The sequence below is a fragment of the Pseudopodoces humilis genome, chromosome 3, assembly GCF_049639895.1.
Source record: "Pseudopodoces humilis isolate 2021_Gansu_Grassland_sample_001 chromosome 3, ASM4963989v1, whole genome shotgun sequence".
Classification (NCBI taxonomy): Eukaryota; Metazoa; Chordata; class Aves; order Passeriformes; family Paridae; genus Pseudopodoces; species Pseudopodoces humilis.
This window is the reverse complement of record NC_142202.1, coordinates 9,596,759-9,613,968: the sequence shown is the minus strand read 5'-3', so window position 1 is coordinate 9,613,968 and position 17,210 is coordinate 9,596,759. Positions and strand designations below refer to the sequence as shown.

At 41.2% G+C, this 17,210-nt stretch overlaps 1 protein-coding gene across 2 annotated transcripts in view; it reads right to left on the bottom strand.

Annotated features, from left to right (window-relative positions):
• The window catches only part of VPS54 (VPS54 subunit of GARP complex), a 46,994-nt gene that overhangs the window by 7,209 nt on the left and 22,575 nt on the right, over window positions 1-17,210 (bottom strand). For both annotated transcript variants that reach the window (XM_005525397.3, XM_088053295.1), the window contains exons 10-20: window positions 16,173-16,280; window positions 13,816-13,871; window positions 12,208-12,304; window positions 11,395-11,732; window positions 9,407-9,536; window positions 8,784-8,965; window positions 7,955-8,067; window positions 6,583-6,646; window positions 4,515-4,620; window positions 1,118-1,205; window positions 103-224 (exon numbers count right to left, since the gene is read on the bottom strand). In XM_005525397.3, the coding sequence (XP_005525454.1) occupies window positions 103-224; window positions 1,118-1,205; window positions 4,515-4,620; window positions 6,583-6,646; window positions 7,955-8,067; window positions 8,784-8,965; window positions 9,407-9,536; window positions 11,395-11,732; window positions 12,208-12,304; window positions 13,816-13,871; window positions 16,173-16,280 (1,404 nt within the window). The remainder of the gene's footprint in view (window positions 1-102; window positions 225-1,117; window positions 1,206-4,514; window positions 4,621-6,582; window positions 6,647-7,954; window positions 8,068-8,783; window positions 8,966-9,406; window positions 9,537-11,394; window positions 11,733-12,207; window positions 12,305-13,815; window positions 13,872-16,172; window positions 16,281-17,210) is intronic.

Genomic DNA, 17,210 nt, shown 5'->3' with positions numbered 1-17,210 from the left:
GTAAGGGAAGAAAGCAGGTTTCATTTTCTACTGGCATTCATGTTCTTCAGAGTACAGTTGAAAAGCAGAACTTTGTGCTTCAGGAAATGCCAGAAGAATTACCTTTGTGATATGGTCAAAATGCCTGAGCATGCTGAACTGCTTCGGCTGCAGCCGAGCCTCAAAATGAGCCCTGATAATGGGAATGTAGTGTACGATGAGCTGGAGGCAACGTGAAGAAAGGGCTGTGAATCCAGGAAGAGAAATAACATTGTTATTACACAGGAAGAGTCATTTCTGTATGGACTGTGTCTCCTTTACATAAGTAACAGACCTGACACAATTTAACTCGGTGGGCTTTTGTCTGTTCTAAAAGCACAGAGGCATGTGTTTCTTTCCCCGGGAACCCCTGCCCAGTGAAGATGCCAGACTGGTACCCAGCTGCCCACACCCAGCTTTGGTAAGATGGGATAAGGGACAGATCTTACCTTCCAAGAGGCTTTGAGTGTTTACTCAACGTTTTGGGCCCTGAGCACACACAGACATCGGAGAGATCTCTGAAGACCTGACTCATCAGCCACTTAACCTCAGCAACCACATTCTCAAGGCAGCAGTGTTTCTGCTGCAGTGCTGCACAAAACACCCTGCCCTGCCAGCACTGACCTGCCCTGAACCTGCTCCTGCTGCAGTGCCAACAGGATCCCAAAACACCAGGCTTCTCCCAACAGGGCCTGAGCCAGCAGCAGGACACACACTGGTGCCAGTGTGGTCACCACACTGGCCAAACATGTTGCAGCAAAAACCTGACCCAGCTGTGGCCCACAGCCTCTCAACCCATTCTCATCCCTTTCCAGAAGGAAAATGCAGACTGGCAATCTCACCAGTTTCTCACCCTGAAACATGGGAACTCTAAATTTAAAAAGCTGCTCCAAACCACCAATCAAAGGCTCTTAGTTTCAGAAGAAAGTTTAAAACTATACTCCAGGCAGGTAACTGGCAAGGTCTTATCACCCTCTGTGTGTACACACTGCCCCACAGCTCAAACACAGCTTACCATAGATATTTGGAACTTTTCTACACTTGCACTTTTAACAGACAGGGGAACAAGCTTTGACATTTTAAATATAGAAATCCATACCTAGGTTTTTTGTAGTGATTGTTTTCAAGCCAACAACTTGTAATGCACCGGCTCCGAGCACTAATTGGCAACTTCTAGAGTTGAAATACTGTAAGAAAAAGACAGACAGTGGAAATGCATGTTAACCCTTTATCAGCTACAAAACCCCTCAGTTTACAAACACCATCAATAGAAGATTAAGTAAGTTATTATGAATGCCAGTTTCAGAGTTTTACTACTCTTCCTCTGTAGAGTAGCCATGTAATATCAGAGTGGAAAACATCAAGACAAAAGGTTTCTGCTCAGGCTCTTGACCTTCTGCACTGCTGATGTTAAAGGAAACTATAAAGTGCTGAAACTCCCTCCTGCTGAGGTGGCTGAATCTATGTTTGTAACATTATGAAATACTGGATTTAAGAAATGATGAAAAGCCAATCCTGTAAGAATTCCAGGTAAAGCTGACAACTCATATTTAGACTTTACTAACTTACTTCCAGGAGAAAAGAAGTTATCATTAAAAGCACATAGGCCAACAAAGCCTCTGGACAGTAGGACAGTTGCTGTCAGCATGTTCTGTCTTACACTGGAGTTCTGCTTCCTCACCCAGCTTGAGACTCACTATGGCAGAAAAGCCATAGCAGCTGTCCCAACTCCTGCACTGAATGTAGAGCAGAAGTCCCATGGCTCATATTTGAACAGCACAGCCTGCAGACATGAAGAAGCAAAACTTAGAGAGACCTGACCCTTTCTCATACACCTGAAGATGGAGAAGAAATTGTGACAAGACTGCCCAGCAGTTTTTGTCTGCAACACAGAGGACTGTCCTCACAAAGACCTCCTTTTTGAGGGCAGGGGGGATTATTCTGCTCCTCAGGTCTTTCTTCATGATAATGCAAGAACAAACCCAAAATTCCAACAGTTCTTGTATAAAAAGGGGAAATAATTTCCTAGCTATTGCCTGGTATCAGTCACAAAATGAAGGCCCACAGAGCCACCATGAACCGCCCCTGCCAACTCTGGGCTGCCAGAATGGTGCATCAGGGCCAGAAAAGCAACCCAGACCTCATGCCACAACAGAACCAGAGCTACTTGTGGCCCCTGATCAGAGAGAGGCATAACTTACACTGCTCTCAAGACAGAGGGTAGGGGTTGAAACTGCTTCACATTCACTTCATCTTCTCCAGAAAAAACAGAACCTTTTTTTTACACCTCTGTGTGGACCTTAAAGTAGAATCACTGAGCCAAAGGCAGCTGTATCTCACACAGCCTAAGCTCCTCTGAGGAATTTAGCTCAGGTTAGTATTAACTGTGAGGCAAACCATCAAAAACTTGGTCTGTGTAAAGGGTGCTGGACACATGTACTGTCCCTGCCTTTTGTGGGAATGACTGCTCCCAGATGGCCTGGTGCAGGCAGAGCAGTGAGGAGCAGAATGCCTGGAACAGATCAACACCTCCTCCTTGTGCCTGCTGGGAGGAAAGCATTCCTGCACCCAGCAGGAAGGCCAGGAGCCTTCTCTTGTCTGCACCAGCTGAATAACCCCAGTAATTACAGCCATGTGTGCTCAGTACGAGCCCCTCACATCACTGAGGTGCTGGAGAAGGGTCTGGAGCACGAGTCTGATGAGGAACAGCTCAAGGATCCAGGGGAGCTAAGCCTGGAGAAAAGGAGGCTCAGGGGGATCTTTTTGCTCTCTACAACTCCCTGACAGCAAGGTGTAGCCAGGTAAGAGTCAGCCTCTTCTTCCACAAGCAACAGAAGAGGAAATGGCCTCAAGTTGCACCAGGGTTTGGATATTAGGGATAATTACTGAAAAGGCTGTCAAACATTGGAACAGGCTGCCCAGGAGAGTGGTGGAGTTGCCATCCCTGGAAGTATTTAAAAGATGTGTAGATGCAGCCCTGGGGACATGGTTTAGTGGTGACCTTGGCAGTGTTGGGTAAATGACTGGACTTGATTGATCTTAGAGGTTTTTTCCAATCTAAAGGATTCCATGATTCCTCTCATACACAGGTGTATTTGAACTTTTCCTTCAGGGTGCAGTCACAGCCCATAACTGCCAGGAATTTCATTACCTGGAAATGCTTTCCATTTTCCATCACAATCAAACTTAGCACTTGCTACTCTCAGTTTGCTGGCTCTGACAGCTGTCAAACAAAAAGTACAGTGCCAAGACACCTGGAGTGGCTCTATTTTGTTCCAAGTGTAATAAACGAGCTTTTATTTTTTCTGCCTCTTCTTGACATATGTCCAATTGATGGCACCTTGCTCACAGATAAAAAATACAGTAATTAAACTCCACATGATGTTTGAATATCAAGAAGTAAATCACAAATGGCAGAGCTAGAATGAGGTAAGGTAAGGAGAAGGAAGTAACACAATTATGCAAATCTGGCCAAGTTTGACACATTCACTGCTATCCTACCTGTGAAAAGGTGCTGCAATTCCTGAGGGAAGCAGCAGCTGGAGAAGGAGACTTGAATAGGGGCTAGCTCAGATAGACTGATTTGCCTTGGATAGTGCTTTTAAAAGGGAAAATTTGTGTACAAATCTGAATGACAACTGCAGAGAGCAGTCTTCCTGCATCTGGTTATTCAAACACAAACTACCAATAGGACAACTATTTAAAGGTCCATCTCCTGGAGTTTGTTTCCCCTCTCCTACCCCCTACCTTATGTAAAATATCCTTCTGGAGATTGAATCTGTTTGTTTTTCATTGATTAGGCTCATGTTCAGAACTCAAATACCTGATAACGACCTTTGTGGGCAAAGATACAAGTGAAAACCTTGACATAAATTAACTGCTAGGCTTTGGAGCCTATGCAGATACATGTATGTGTGTGTGTGTATATCTATATGTAAATACAATGGTTTTAAGGTGCATTAATGTCCTCCTTTTATTATTGATTACTTATATTAACTTGCAGTGTCTGGGCTTTACCAGCTTTCCTCTTCTCTACTGAGAAATAAATGATAAAGGGGTCCTGATGTTTCATCATCTTCACATTTTACAACAGAACCTTCATCCCATACTATTTCTCATGCTTCTACTGACTATACCTCTACTGATTTGTAAAAGCCAAGGGACTTGTTTCCTTCCTCAATATAGGTATGTATTTCTGTGGCATCTGGGATCAAACTGCTTTTTCTTCAGCAGCATTAATCCTACACCCAGCCTGAAGGACAGGCAGCTATGTCAAATACTACTAGATGGGATTTCGCATATTCCAGGTGAACAGCCATCTTTAATGCCTTTGGCTTGAAAGGTTTCCTTATGGCACAGTAGCAAACACAATGATACTAGATAATTTTTATAATTTATATGAAATCAGAAAAACATATGAGCATTATTGAGAGTAATACATGTTCTCTGCACCCTGCCTGCCCCTGCTGGGCACTGGGGCACATTTGGAGCCATACCTTCAGTAAATCTGACAGGCGGGTCAGCATGTCAGTGGTGATGGAAGGAATGTTATCCACACACTGGCAGTACTCCAAGATTATTCTAATTAGCAGCAATACTGTCCTGAAAGAGAGGAAACAGCCAAATATGTCATCCCAGGGCACAAAAGATCCTGAAAAATCAAACTGGCCAATCATGTTGATAGACAGCTACCCAATGCTGAGATTATATAATTAAAGAAATCCACTAACTGATATGGAGCCGAAGTGAAACTTAAAAAGAGATCTACATAGAGATAGTTACAACCAATACCCATTCCACAGGGTGGTGTGTGTATTAAGTATTTTATATGAAAGAAAAGCTCTGAAAATATGTAATAAATGCTAAGGAGTCACAAACAGAGAAGGCAGCTGTGAAGAAACAGCACCAAATATTCCAAGATGCTCAACACCTGTAATTTCTCCTGAAGTCAGCAGGCACTGGAGAATTTGGGAGCTACTGGATGGAATTAAGAAGGCTCTCCATAGAGCAAAAGCATGCTCCTTTGAATTCAAATACACAGAAGGCAGGAAAATTGACGCAAGATCAAACATTCAGAGAAGATATTTTAACATTTCAAAAAGTTAAATCTCTTTCTTCCTTTAGGCAGTAGAGTGCAGAAAGATGATAACAAGTCAACTGAAAATAAACACCTGGAGAATGTTTTGTGAACATGAGGCATTTGTGATGAATGCATTCTATTTGATTAGATGCAGCAAAACTGGATGTAGAGGTGTGTAGAAATGAAACAAGTATTTGCACCGTGAAGCTCTCAACTGCTTCACAGAGCTAAATATAACAAATTTCAAGTGAGCAGAGGTATGTTATCAAACACATCATATATTAAGGAAATTTCATCCTTTAGAGCAATGCTTCTGCTCGACCTCAAATGCTCTTCGGCAGTGATATCATCTGCCTGGCACAGAAGTTCTCAGCCACCAGATTCTGTTTCCAACTGAACAATGACACATCATCATGAAGCAACTCATAAAATTACAGCTGGTCCAAGATATCTTGTACATCACACCTTTTAATTTTGGTGCAAATTGATGTTAGAACTCTGGGGAGTAAGATCTTCCAGGCTTTACTCCCTCTCCAAAAACACTCTCATGCATAATTAATGCTTAAGCCTCAGTCTCTGGAAACACAGCATGCTTTTAAATGAAAGAAATAAGTATCATACATTTTAAAATGTCTCTGATATAACCAGCTTTAAGAAGCCACTTTCCAATTCAAATCAGCCAGAATACTAAGAAATAGCATATTCAGCTTCTGAGAGATGGCCCATATCTTATTCTGAATAAGATAAGCAACCATTCAGTAGTGGACTTAGGTATTTTGGTGCTGTCCACCCTGGAGAAAAGAGGGCTCTGGGGAGACCTTATTGCAGCTTTCCAGTACTTAAAGGGGCTTATAGGAAAGATAGGGACAATCTTTCTAGTTTGCTGGTGACTGGACAAGGAGCAACAAGCAGTTTTAAAGTAAAGGAGGGTAGATTCACACAAAACAAAAGGAAGAAATTTTTTACAGTGAGAATGGTGGAACTCTGCCCAGAGAGAGGCAGTGGATGCCCCAGCCCTGGAAACATTCAAGGTCAAGTTGGTCAGGGCTTTGAGCAACCTAGCCCAGTGCAAGGTGTTCCTGCTCACTGCAGGCAGGGTGGACAAGATGATCTCTAGAAGTCTCTCATCCCAAACTATTTTAAGAGTCTGCAATTTTTGCCAGAGGTAACCCAGATTGCAAGAAATAACAGTGTGCTCAGAAGACAAACCTCTATTTTCAGACGCATGTTTTCATGAAATAATTGGAAAAAAATATTCAAATAAAATTATATATTAAAACCTAGCCATTCAGGGAAAAAATGGCATTTCAATGTAGCAAAGAGCTTGTAGTGTTTTATAACTGCCAGGAACCAAAGAGAAACTAGTCTGTGAAAGGAGAGGCATTTATAATTTAAATAAGATTACTAAAGTTGTTAGCATTCATCACAGTTCTACTCAAAAGTTCTTGCCAACTAACCCACTAAGAGAAAAGAGTGCATCTTACCCAACTGTTGCATATTTTTGTCCTTCAACAATAAGGAATTCAGCTGGTTTTCTTTCTTCAGTAGCTAGATATTTTAGTAAGACAGGAAAAGGATGAGTTGAACAAAAACAAGTGCAAAAAATTCTGCTTATAAAAATACAGCGTTCACTTGCTAAGGTTTGAAAAAACCCACAATCTTTGTAGCAGGCACTTCTCTCTTTTACAGTATTTATTAAATAGCTGATCACCCATCCAAAATTTTGGATGACCCACAGTTACTTCATTATCTGCTATGATTTTAGATCAAAAATATCTCATAGCCCCACAGTCATTATGGACTTAAAAACTCCAAATACAACAGATTACACATAGAAGAAAGGCAGAAAAAGCCACTAGGTTTTCTACTATACATTCTCAAGTGATTTGCTGTGTATATTAGTATTTTAGCTTCAAGTCACTTTTTCCTCAGGCTTCATAACAGGAGCTCTTACTGATGCAGTTTTTCACATTAAATTATCTGCTTGAAGGAGACTGCGGGAGGTTCTTTTACAAGCAATGGTTGACAAACGTATTTTGGTGTCGTGTTCCATAACTGGAGTGATTATTGCTTTAATACACTTTGTTATCTGCTGTGTTCCTTCTGGGAGGTCAGGGTTTCTCCACCATGACATCACTGTATTTTCTTCCTTCTAATCTCTTGCCATTTTTCTCCCCCTCTCTGCTTGTTTTCTTCCTCTTCTGGATAGTCACTTCCCCACCCCCATCACTGCAATATTGGATGAGTATCCCCATGAGGTAAGAAGACATTAAGCATTCCCACTGTGCACACGGGGAAGTGGGGCAGGGAAAGGAAAAAGTGACTTCTCTGAGGTCAAAAGAGGTTTCTGTGGCAAGGTAAATAATTGAAGGAACATGAAGTTTCCCTTCCATGAGCAGCCACATGGCATGCTGCCTTCCATTTGAACTGGCAGATGAAGAAGGGGGAAGGAGCAGGCTTTGTTTCATACAAGGAGGGCTGAGCACATGCACATGCTACTCAGTCCCTTGCAATTCCTTAGCAGTACCTTGTGGAAAAAGACTGAATTTGTGCAGAGACTGCAAGCCTCTGCACTGGGAATATTTGTATAAAAAGGCAGCTCTCTCCCTGTGGTAACACTTCTGGGCGTTTTCAAAAAATAAGCAGATAATCTTTCAGCACAAGACATCTCAACACCAGTAACAGAAAAAAAACAAAGAAAAAGAAAAGAGAACAGCTATCAACTTTCTTCTCATCCCCCCAAAGGTCAGCGAGCAAACACAGATCCAGCATGTTATCAGAATATGTCCATCAACATTCAACAGCAGAATTTGCAGATAATAAATTCATTTCACAGCAAGACTGCAAGACACACACCTGTTGGTTTTTTTTCAGGCAGAGAAATTCTGCCATCTGACACTGAATCAACGAGGTCCTGGAACTCGGCAGGAACTTCAGCTTGCTTCCAGCGCTCGTTGTCCAAAAGCAGGCTGGTTATAAACACAAAAGAGGAAGCTGAGAAAGAAATACCTTGTCTTGACATTCCTCTTGCCTGTAAGGCTGAAAAACATTTTTAAAAAAAAACACTGGCCCAAAATGTTATGTCAGTGATCTTCATGAGAAGGAGGTGCCCAACAATTGTCAACAGCAAAACAGAACACTGTGCTGGTCTAGAGATCTCACAATTTGTTCATTCAATCTGCCATAGGGGACCAAAAACTACACCAGGCAATAAAGGTCTTTATGAGATCGTTGCCAATTAAGTAATGTATAAATAGTGGAATTTTAACAGCTTTTGATGGATGAGAGCAATCAGACTTGATGGATGTTACTGGCCAGGCTGTTCCACCGAGTGGTTTGTGTTTGTTTTTTTTCAGAAAACAGCTGAAAGTGAATTATTCTTAAACCCCTAAAGCAGAGCAATCCTGTCCTTCAATGTTACTTTTGTGTACTTTCTCTTTTTTAAGCCATTACTGTACTTATTTAGGTAACTGTAGAACAATCTCATTTGAAGAAAGCAAGTTATGAAAACAGTAAAAGTCTAAACCAACTGGAAATAATTTGGGCTTAATACAGTTTTTCCACCCTTTGCTTTTAAGTGTAACAATCTTACTGATGTTCTAGGCAATGAAAAATTGTGTTCGGCTGGCATACGATACATAAAATTATTCATGGAAGAACACAAAGATTGTCTACCCAGAGGTACCTTAGTTTTGTCTTCCTCTCCTCATGAAACCTATTCACAAATCTATTGGCTTGACTCTGAAGAGCTCCTCTCAAGGACATGCTTTTCCTGCCACAGATCTGCTCAGTATCCAAGATAAAGCCTTCCATCAGGCGAGAAAGAGTAACGAACTCGTTGGAATTCAGCTTCTCTAGGAAGCCATCCTGCATGCAAAGAAAACCACTGTAAGGAGATATACTACTACAAAAATTCAGAGACATACAGAAATAACTAGTCAGCATGTCTGAGGGTTACTACAGTTTGAAGAGGCACATTATTTAACCCTACATGTGACGGACAGGGTAGACTGCAGTGCAAGCAGCTACCTTGTCAGAGACACACATTCTCTACATGAAGCATCAAAGACAGCAAGTCTGAATATTAAAAAGAGAAATAAATAGGTAGAAGAAACCAACACTGCCTCGCAATGATTTATGTTAACACTGGTGTCCTCTGAGCATTACCATGCAGAGCCTGTGGCAGCAGGAACAGTTCCTATACTCCCATCACAGATGCCATTTCAGAACCCTTACTAAAGCAGAAACCTGGAAGCAAATGCTCACCAAGCATGAGCCACCACCAGCAGTCTGACCCAAACTCCTCACCTTTGCTCTTGCCATGAGGAACTTGACTGAACGATCGTGGCAGATATCAGAGGCGTTATAAAGTAATTCTTGGATATTGTTTGCCAGCCTGACCAGCTCCAGGTCAGTCAGTTTCATGTCGTCGCTGATCCTACAGATGACAAAACCAGTTGGCTGAGCATCAGTTTATGGAGCAAATGATATTTTTGCACACAGGAGGAAAGAGCCTTGCAGCAACTGTCAAATGCAGTCAGTTCATCACCAAAGTCAATTTATACAGATGGGATCTTCTAAGCTGCTGTCAAGGTCCTGTCAGCCCCTTGTAGGAGGGAAATGTATAACAGCACATCCTTTCATTTTTTTTTGATTCTGCATTCTAATTGCTATTAATGGTCTAAGACTAAACATGATATAGCCATTTCTGATACAATAAATGTAATTAACAATTTACTGAGTTAAAATTTACCCAAATCCTGTGAGACTTGAGCCTCACAAGAGTAAGACAGATAAACCACAATGTCAGCATAAGACAGATAAACTTCCAGTGCAAGTGTAAGGCCTGAAAGAGATACTCTGCACTCCCCATAGCCTTAATCTGTAGGCTGTCATTCTATTACCTCTTTAGACTTCAGGCTCTTAAGGTAGTGCTTTTTAAAAAACCTTGTATGACTTGTCTAGTGTTCTGAGGCCAGCACTTAGCACAGCTTTGCTGTTCATGGTTCATGCCATTAGTGAAGATCACAATTTTCTGGGCCAGCCCAAGGACTGACAGCACTACAGAAGAGAACCTGGGACACTACAACATTGTTCTGTGTATTTTTATTAGCCTGCTCCAAGCACAGAGCAAAAGTGCAAACAAAACTAGTAGAGTGATGAAGTAAGCTGATTTTAGAACAAAGTTATGCAACCAGCCTCAGAAACAACTTTACTCCTCAGAAGCTCTAGCTGGATGGTGTATTTTTAGCCAGCTTGGCAAAGTGCTCCTGACTAGTTTGGATCCAACCCCCTTCCCATTCCCTGCTCTTCCATGTAACCCTGGACTCCTCTTCACATTTCATTTCTCCTCCAGCACACGACAGATGTTCAGACATACAAAGGCCTGTGTTTTATGCACAGCATATTTATTTTAAATCTATCTCCTTCAGCCAGCATTGTCACTTGGTGGGGAAGGTCTCTATCAAAACTAACAGCTGCTTCAACACATAAGTACAGATACTCAAGGACCAAGCAGCAAGAGCAGGCCACTTGCTGTCTTCCATCTCTCAGCAGGGTAACAAGTGGTATTTCAGTTTTGCTTCATATAACTCTGTATCCAGACACGCTGGCTTTTGAAGCGGTTCATGCCCGAGTCCCACACACATTATGCCTGGTTCTTTTCAAAAGATATCTCTGACTTGCAGCCACAAGTAAGGGGTACATAAAAGGATGCCAGAAGATTGGAATTCAGGAGACTGGAGCACCACAGGGCAGCACTGCCTATGTAACCAAAGCACTGAGATGGATTTATTTATGCAAGTGAAATCAGTTGATGACTAACAGAAAATTATTTTCCTGGAATTTATCAAGGTGTATTCCATGAAGCCATCTTAAAAAAATAAACAAACAAAAACCCCATAGAGTTTTAACCATAGGGAACTTGGACAGAGAACAGAAACGCTTCTGCCTGCTAGAGGTATGACAAACAAACAATCTGTTTTTCAGGAACTCACATCTCTGCTGCTCTCTACACAAGCGGTCTCCCCAGAAAAACTAATGGAGAAGGGGCACTTTTCTGGAAGAAGTGACATGAATCAGTCCCTGTACCAATTCACATGGAGGTGAAAAAAAGGGCAAATATAACAATACACTCTGATGGCAGTCTCTAGGGGGAGAGCTACTACACTTCACCTACCTAAAAAGCACACTCCTCCAAAGTAATTTTTGTACTGTGTGACCAGAAACAATCGCCTGCACCTCACCCCTCGTTCCGGCCACGCTGCCAGGTGGAGACAGGCAGGGTGTTCACTCACATCATCTCTACTCCTCCTGGAGTAACAGAAGAGGACGTGTGCTCCTTGCTGGACGAGGAGTCGGTGGTGCACTCTGGCTCTGAGACGGAATCACTGCTGCAGGGCTCGCTGTTGGGGGACGTGTTCCTTTGGGAGGCCGAGTCGGCTGCTCCAGCCGGGAGCTCCCCGTCGCCGAAGGCGTCGCTGATGAACATCCCCTCGTGGGTCAGGTAGGCCACCTCGCTGTCCACCATGCTCTCCTTAGCAGAGTTCTTCTGTAACGTGTCCTCCAGGTCTCTGGTTTTTTGGTTCTTGTCTAGAACCAAGAAAACCACGCTACGGATAGTATTTAACGTTGCCTAGAATGAAATATAACTTCTATTACCAAAAAACACCCCAAAACCCAGTACCACAAGCTTGTGCTAGAAAGAGATTTTCTTTTGCCCACAAAATTGAACTAAATCCTGGCTTTTCTTTCAGTTGTGCAGTTAGTATTTAGAGGCAGACCCATTTGTCTGATGGCAACCGATGTCTGATGTTTCTGAGACAGGCAAAAGAAATCTCATTTGAAGCAATCTAACACGCACAGAAGTCCTGTCCTAATCCCTAGCAACTTAGAAGTAATTGAGCAAAAGAGGTATTATCTCTTTGTCACTGCTCTCTCTTTGTTAGCACTAATCATTTTTGCTCTGGATGCCGATATTCACATCTCCTTTCAATCAGAAGTTTGAACTTTACAAGCAAAACCAACACCTTAAGACTTCAAATGGAAAAGCAACTTCATTCTCTTTCATGCCTGAACTATATGAAGTGCTTTGTAAATTAATGTCTTACCTTTACTCTCTTGAGGAAGATGGTGAATTTAGAAAAAATATTCTTCAGTAAATCAAACCACTGAGGAAAATTCATCATCCTCATCTGGTCTGCAAGCCTAAAAAAAGAGCAGTATTCAGCAAACAGCAGTTGTTTGCTGGCCATGATGCCTACTGGCACATAAAGGGAAAGAAAACATGCTTTAAATGGAATTGCAAATATAAGGAAAACTGTGTATACTTTTACCTGGCAAGCAACAGACACCACCTAAACAACAGTCATGATCAACACAAAATAAGTGAAGTGGGGAAGGAGGAGTATAGAATTAGATCATACTATAAGAAAATAAAAGGTTCACATTTACCCTTCAGTTCTTTCCTGGGCATAATGTTCTCTTCCCTGGTATAGGTATGTGTTACCATCAAGGGAGGGGGTCAATAACATTTTCACAAACCAGGTGAGAGGGAAAAAAATTACAAAAAAAATGACATGAAAATACTTTTCAAGTGTTAAAAAGCTGTGTTATTAAGCCCATTTAAAGGCTCAATTTGCAAGGCATTGCAATGAGACCACTTCTGCTATTAAAATACAAGTCAGCTGTTTGTGGCAAAAGGGCAGAAAAATCACTGACAGAACAAAAATTAAACCTTGTAATACATAGTTAGGACCCAAGAGCAGAAGACTAAACACTGGAGAAAGGTGACCAAATATCCAGTGTGTAAATATGACCCCGTGCCCAGTCATTTCCCAATCTGGGTATGAAATCCATGCAGGCTTTGCAACTCTGCTTTATCAGCTGGACTATTTTTACTATCTTGGGGTAACACTTTGCTGAATCAAGTGAATCATAAAGCCACAGAAAAACCAGAAGCTGGCAAGGGCCCCTGGAGCTGGTGCCTCTGGAGCTGCCTTGGCCAAGCCCCGTTCAAGGCAGGTCCAACTACACTGGGTTGCTCTGGACCCTGAGCTCTGGGTCAGTTAAAGACTGACCATATCCCAGAACAGAGATTCCACAGCTTCTCTGGGCTTGTGTTCCATGGTTTGACCAGCCTCATGGGGAACAGATTCTCCCTACAATTCAACTGGCATTTCACATCTTCCACATTGTGCCCACTGCCCTCTGTGCAAACTGTGAGAGGAGCCTGGCTCCATCTTCATCTCTGCTCTGGCATTTGCCTTTGCTGGGCTTGGTGAGGTTCCTGATGGACCCTTCCTAGGGTTAAAGTTGTCTGGTCTCCTCTCTGGATAGCTCCTGTTCTTGATTATGGGGGAGGAACTTAAACTAAATGACATGTTTTAATACTCAGTCCCAGATTATGGCAACAGGGAATGCTTCCAAGTGGAGATATATTCAAGAGATAAATGCTTCACGTAGTGAGATTCACAGAATTTTAGTGTTTATTTCAAAGGCAAATTTAAGGTAACATTAGAATCTGAATGAGAAGTAAAACACTCCCAGAGGGGGACAAAAGCAGTCTTAAGATGCAAGAGAAGCACAATCCTAATTATAGGGAAATTTAAGCAAAAATTAGAACAGAAAATTTATCTATGCTAAAAAACATACTATCCCCACCCACCACCACCACCAAAAAAAAAAAACCAAACAAAAAAATCTGGCTGCATACTTACTTAACAACCACTTCTGTATCTATTTCTTCTATCTGCGATACCGTATTAACCACACACTGTCAAATTTTAGGGGAAAAAAAAAACAAAACAGAAGAAGATCTTAGCTTCTTTCTAACCACTGCTGAGTTTCATAACAAATACATTAACCCTCAAGTTAAATAAGGAAAAGTAAAATAAGACATACTTGTATCACTTAACAACTTGTTTCTCTAAAAAATACCAAAACCAACCAACCAAACAAAACAAAACAAAAACAAACAAACAAAAATAAGAAACCCCCCAAAGTAACTGATGCATAACAAAACTGGCCAGCTTCTTCAGGTCTCCAGTAAAATCAATTTTCATTCCAAACACATCTACAGTTTTACAGCCATTTCACTGATCTCTTTTCCCATTACTTGTAAGCCCAAGGTACCAATCAACTCCACTCAGACTGAAAAGGGGCTTTTCTCCCAAATGCCAGTCAATAAACTGAACAAATGAGTAGTAGAGTGTGAACTCATCCTGCCTTTAAGCAAGTCTGTACAATCCCAGTGGTGACTGAGGGCTTCCATCTCAAGCTACATGGGTTTTACTTGTGTTCTGAATAATGGTGGTCACTACAGAAGCTTCTGAAGAAGAACAGAACCTTGTTCTTAAACTATGCAGTGTACTCAGTACTTACAACTTCTGCTCTTACACTTGCCTGGCAACAAAAACCTACTAAAATTCACAGACCAAAACAGCCCAGCAATGCATTTGAAGAGGAAGCACATTTGAGGTGTGGCAAGAAAACAGTTTCCTTTATTAAGGAAAAGTACCCCTAAGAGTTGAGACAATGGGCCATCATACAAAAGCACTGCACAAACCACACAAGAATACTCAAATCCTGCCTATTTTCTTTAGTGGAAAGAAATTTACACTCAAATTTGATTAAACATTGCCTATTATTAAGCAAAGGGGAAAGCTGAAAAATCCAACCTACATTTTCCCAGCAGAATGGGAAAAGCATTTTGAGACTGAGAATGAGCAGAAAACTAGAAGTGCTACCTGTCTATTATATGATCAAACAGAGTATCTGAAGGGAAAAAAAAAAGTCTCCTTATGACTGCAGATACAGGCAAGTGAAAAGCCAGTGGAGACTGCCAGGCAGGTGAACAGCTTTATCCTGCTGTTATTAATTCTTTTTTTTTTTTTTTATTTACTAGCAATGTAGGCCTTTCCACCCTGTACAACCAGATCAACAGAACCATGGGGCTGAAATGTGAAAGGGATTGGAACAGCCAAGTCTGGGCTTAAAACAAAAACCTTCAAACAGTATTAAAAAACCAAATCCAAACTTCTAAAAACTGGGTTCCCAACCCAGTTCACAATCCAGCTGTGAACTGTAGACTATTCTATGAGGACAGGAGGTGCCCTTACTCAGCACCTATCTCCCAGCCTTTGAGATACAAATCAGAGGGAGTTCATAGCATATCAGAGCATAACTCCTTAAATAATCACCTATCTCTAGAGAAAAAAAAAAAACAAACTTACACAATGTGGGGACAAACAAGGTGAGTAAAACTGAAAGTACCAAACACAAACCCTAAGTTCAGCCTAAGATCTGTTTGCAAACAAAAGTCATGTCACTATCAAAGTTAGCCAATGTATTTCCCCCAAAGAAGTAATCTGAATTTTATTCAATTATTGGTTTCAGCTGGTTTTATCAATAAGGTTTTTTGGCTTGAAAGATACCCTGCCCTAAATGGCAAACCACCACACCAATGTAAAAAAGGATTTGGGGCTTAATTTAAGCTTTTTTTAAAGGTAAGCACTTCTACCTTCTCCATTACTTCACCTTGCGCTCTCAGAGAAAGGCAAGGATATTTTCCAACCTTTTATCATGTGCCTGTGCTAGGTCTGTCTTAAACATTAAGGCAAGAAATATTTTCTGTGCCATTTGCAGAGAATTCATTTGTTTAAACTGGCAAGTTCTTTCATTCTCCTTTAGGTGTTTACTTGAGGGCTTTGCTTTACAATGTGTTGGGGGGAGAGGTTTTTAGTGTGGTTTTGGAGTGTATGTTTTGTTGTGGGTTTTTTATGAAATGTAGTGTTATGACACTACTATTTTGGAGAGTCACATGTTAAGAGAAAGGGAAGCTCACAATAATGTTAATTTTACAAAGAAAACAGGGAGCTTATGTTACCTACACCTTCCAAAAGTTATTTTGCAAACACCTCTGTGCTTCAGGGAGCCCTTAATTATCTGCAAGCTCAGCTGCTCTGAGAGACCATCAGACACCAAAAAATTTCATCAGAGCTGTTCTAATGACTAAAATAATATATGCAAGGGGTAGAGGAAAGCTCGTCGGGTACATTAGAAATGTTTGTCTTACCTGTTTAATTATATTCTTTGCAGTATTAATCATTTCATCTCCATATATTTCATAAAAATTCAGCTTCCTTTGTTTTAGAAGTCCAAATACTAGAGATACAAGTCTCTCCTATCAAGAAAAAAGAAAATTAAAAAAAACACACATGAAAAATATCAAGGTGAAGACAAGAAACAATTTTAAGAAATTGCACAGCAGTAAGGAAGTTCATATATCAAGCACACAGTGAACAGCATTTAAGTCAATCCAATTCCTCCAGACTAATGCCAAGCTTTGCCTATACCAAAAAAGTTCCCTGTGGCAATACCAGCTGAGCCTCTTTCTTCCACCCCCTTTCCTGCCAATTCCTCAACTGGGCTCATTCACAAGTTCTTAAACCTGTGGAAATTTCTAACCATGAGTGAGTTTCCTGATCCTGAGCAAGACTGACACGAAGAGGGAGAGGCTGGCATGCTGCAGCACAGAGGGCAAGAAACCACAGGGCAGAAATGGGAGCACTGCAGTGCTACTGCCAACCACTAGATCTCATGAAATGGATTAAACAAGGCTGAACAGGCCATAGGCTCTAGCAATTACTAAAGAGCCCTACAGGCAAAACCCAGAAAAATATTTTCTGGGGTAGAAAGCAACCACAATAGCTTAATCTTTGTATGTTTATAATCTTCAGAGGAATGAAGAATATATAACTATATCTATATTGTGAATGGAGCTTGCATTCAGGGCAAGCATATGCTTGGTATAAGAACCCAAAAAAGCATGGGGAGACAGAATAAGAACAACTTGTAAATATCAGCTTTCATTGCAAAACTGAAATTTTACAACCAAGTTGTTGAGAGTCCATGTTCTTTTCCACTTACATGGAAAAGACATTACACAGCCTTACATGGCTTAGGTTCATGAAGTGAACTTGGTATACATTTAATCAGAGAAAAAACTGATTATTTTGAAAAAATAAAGTGGGCCTGGATTGCAGTTCAGAGTTTAATTAGAATTATTCAAACTTACCATGCACAAAAATAAATGGGCAGGGAGCAGTGTGGA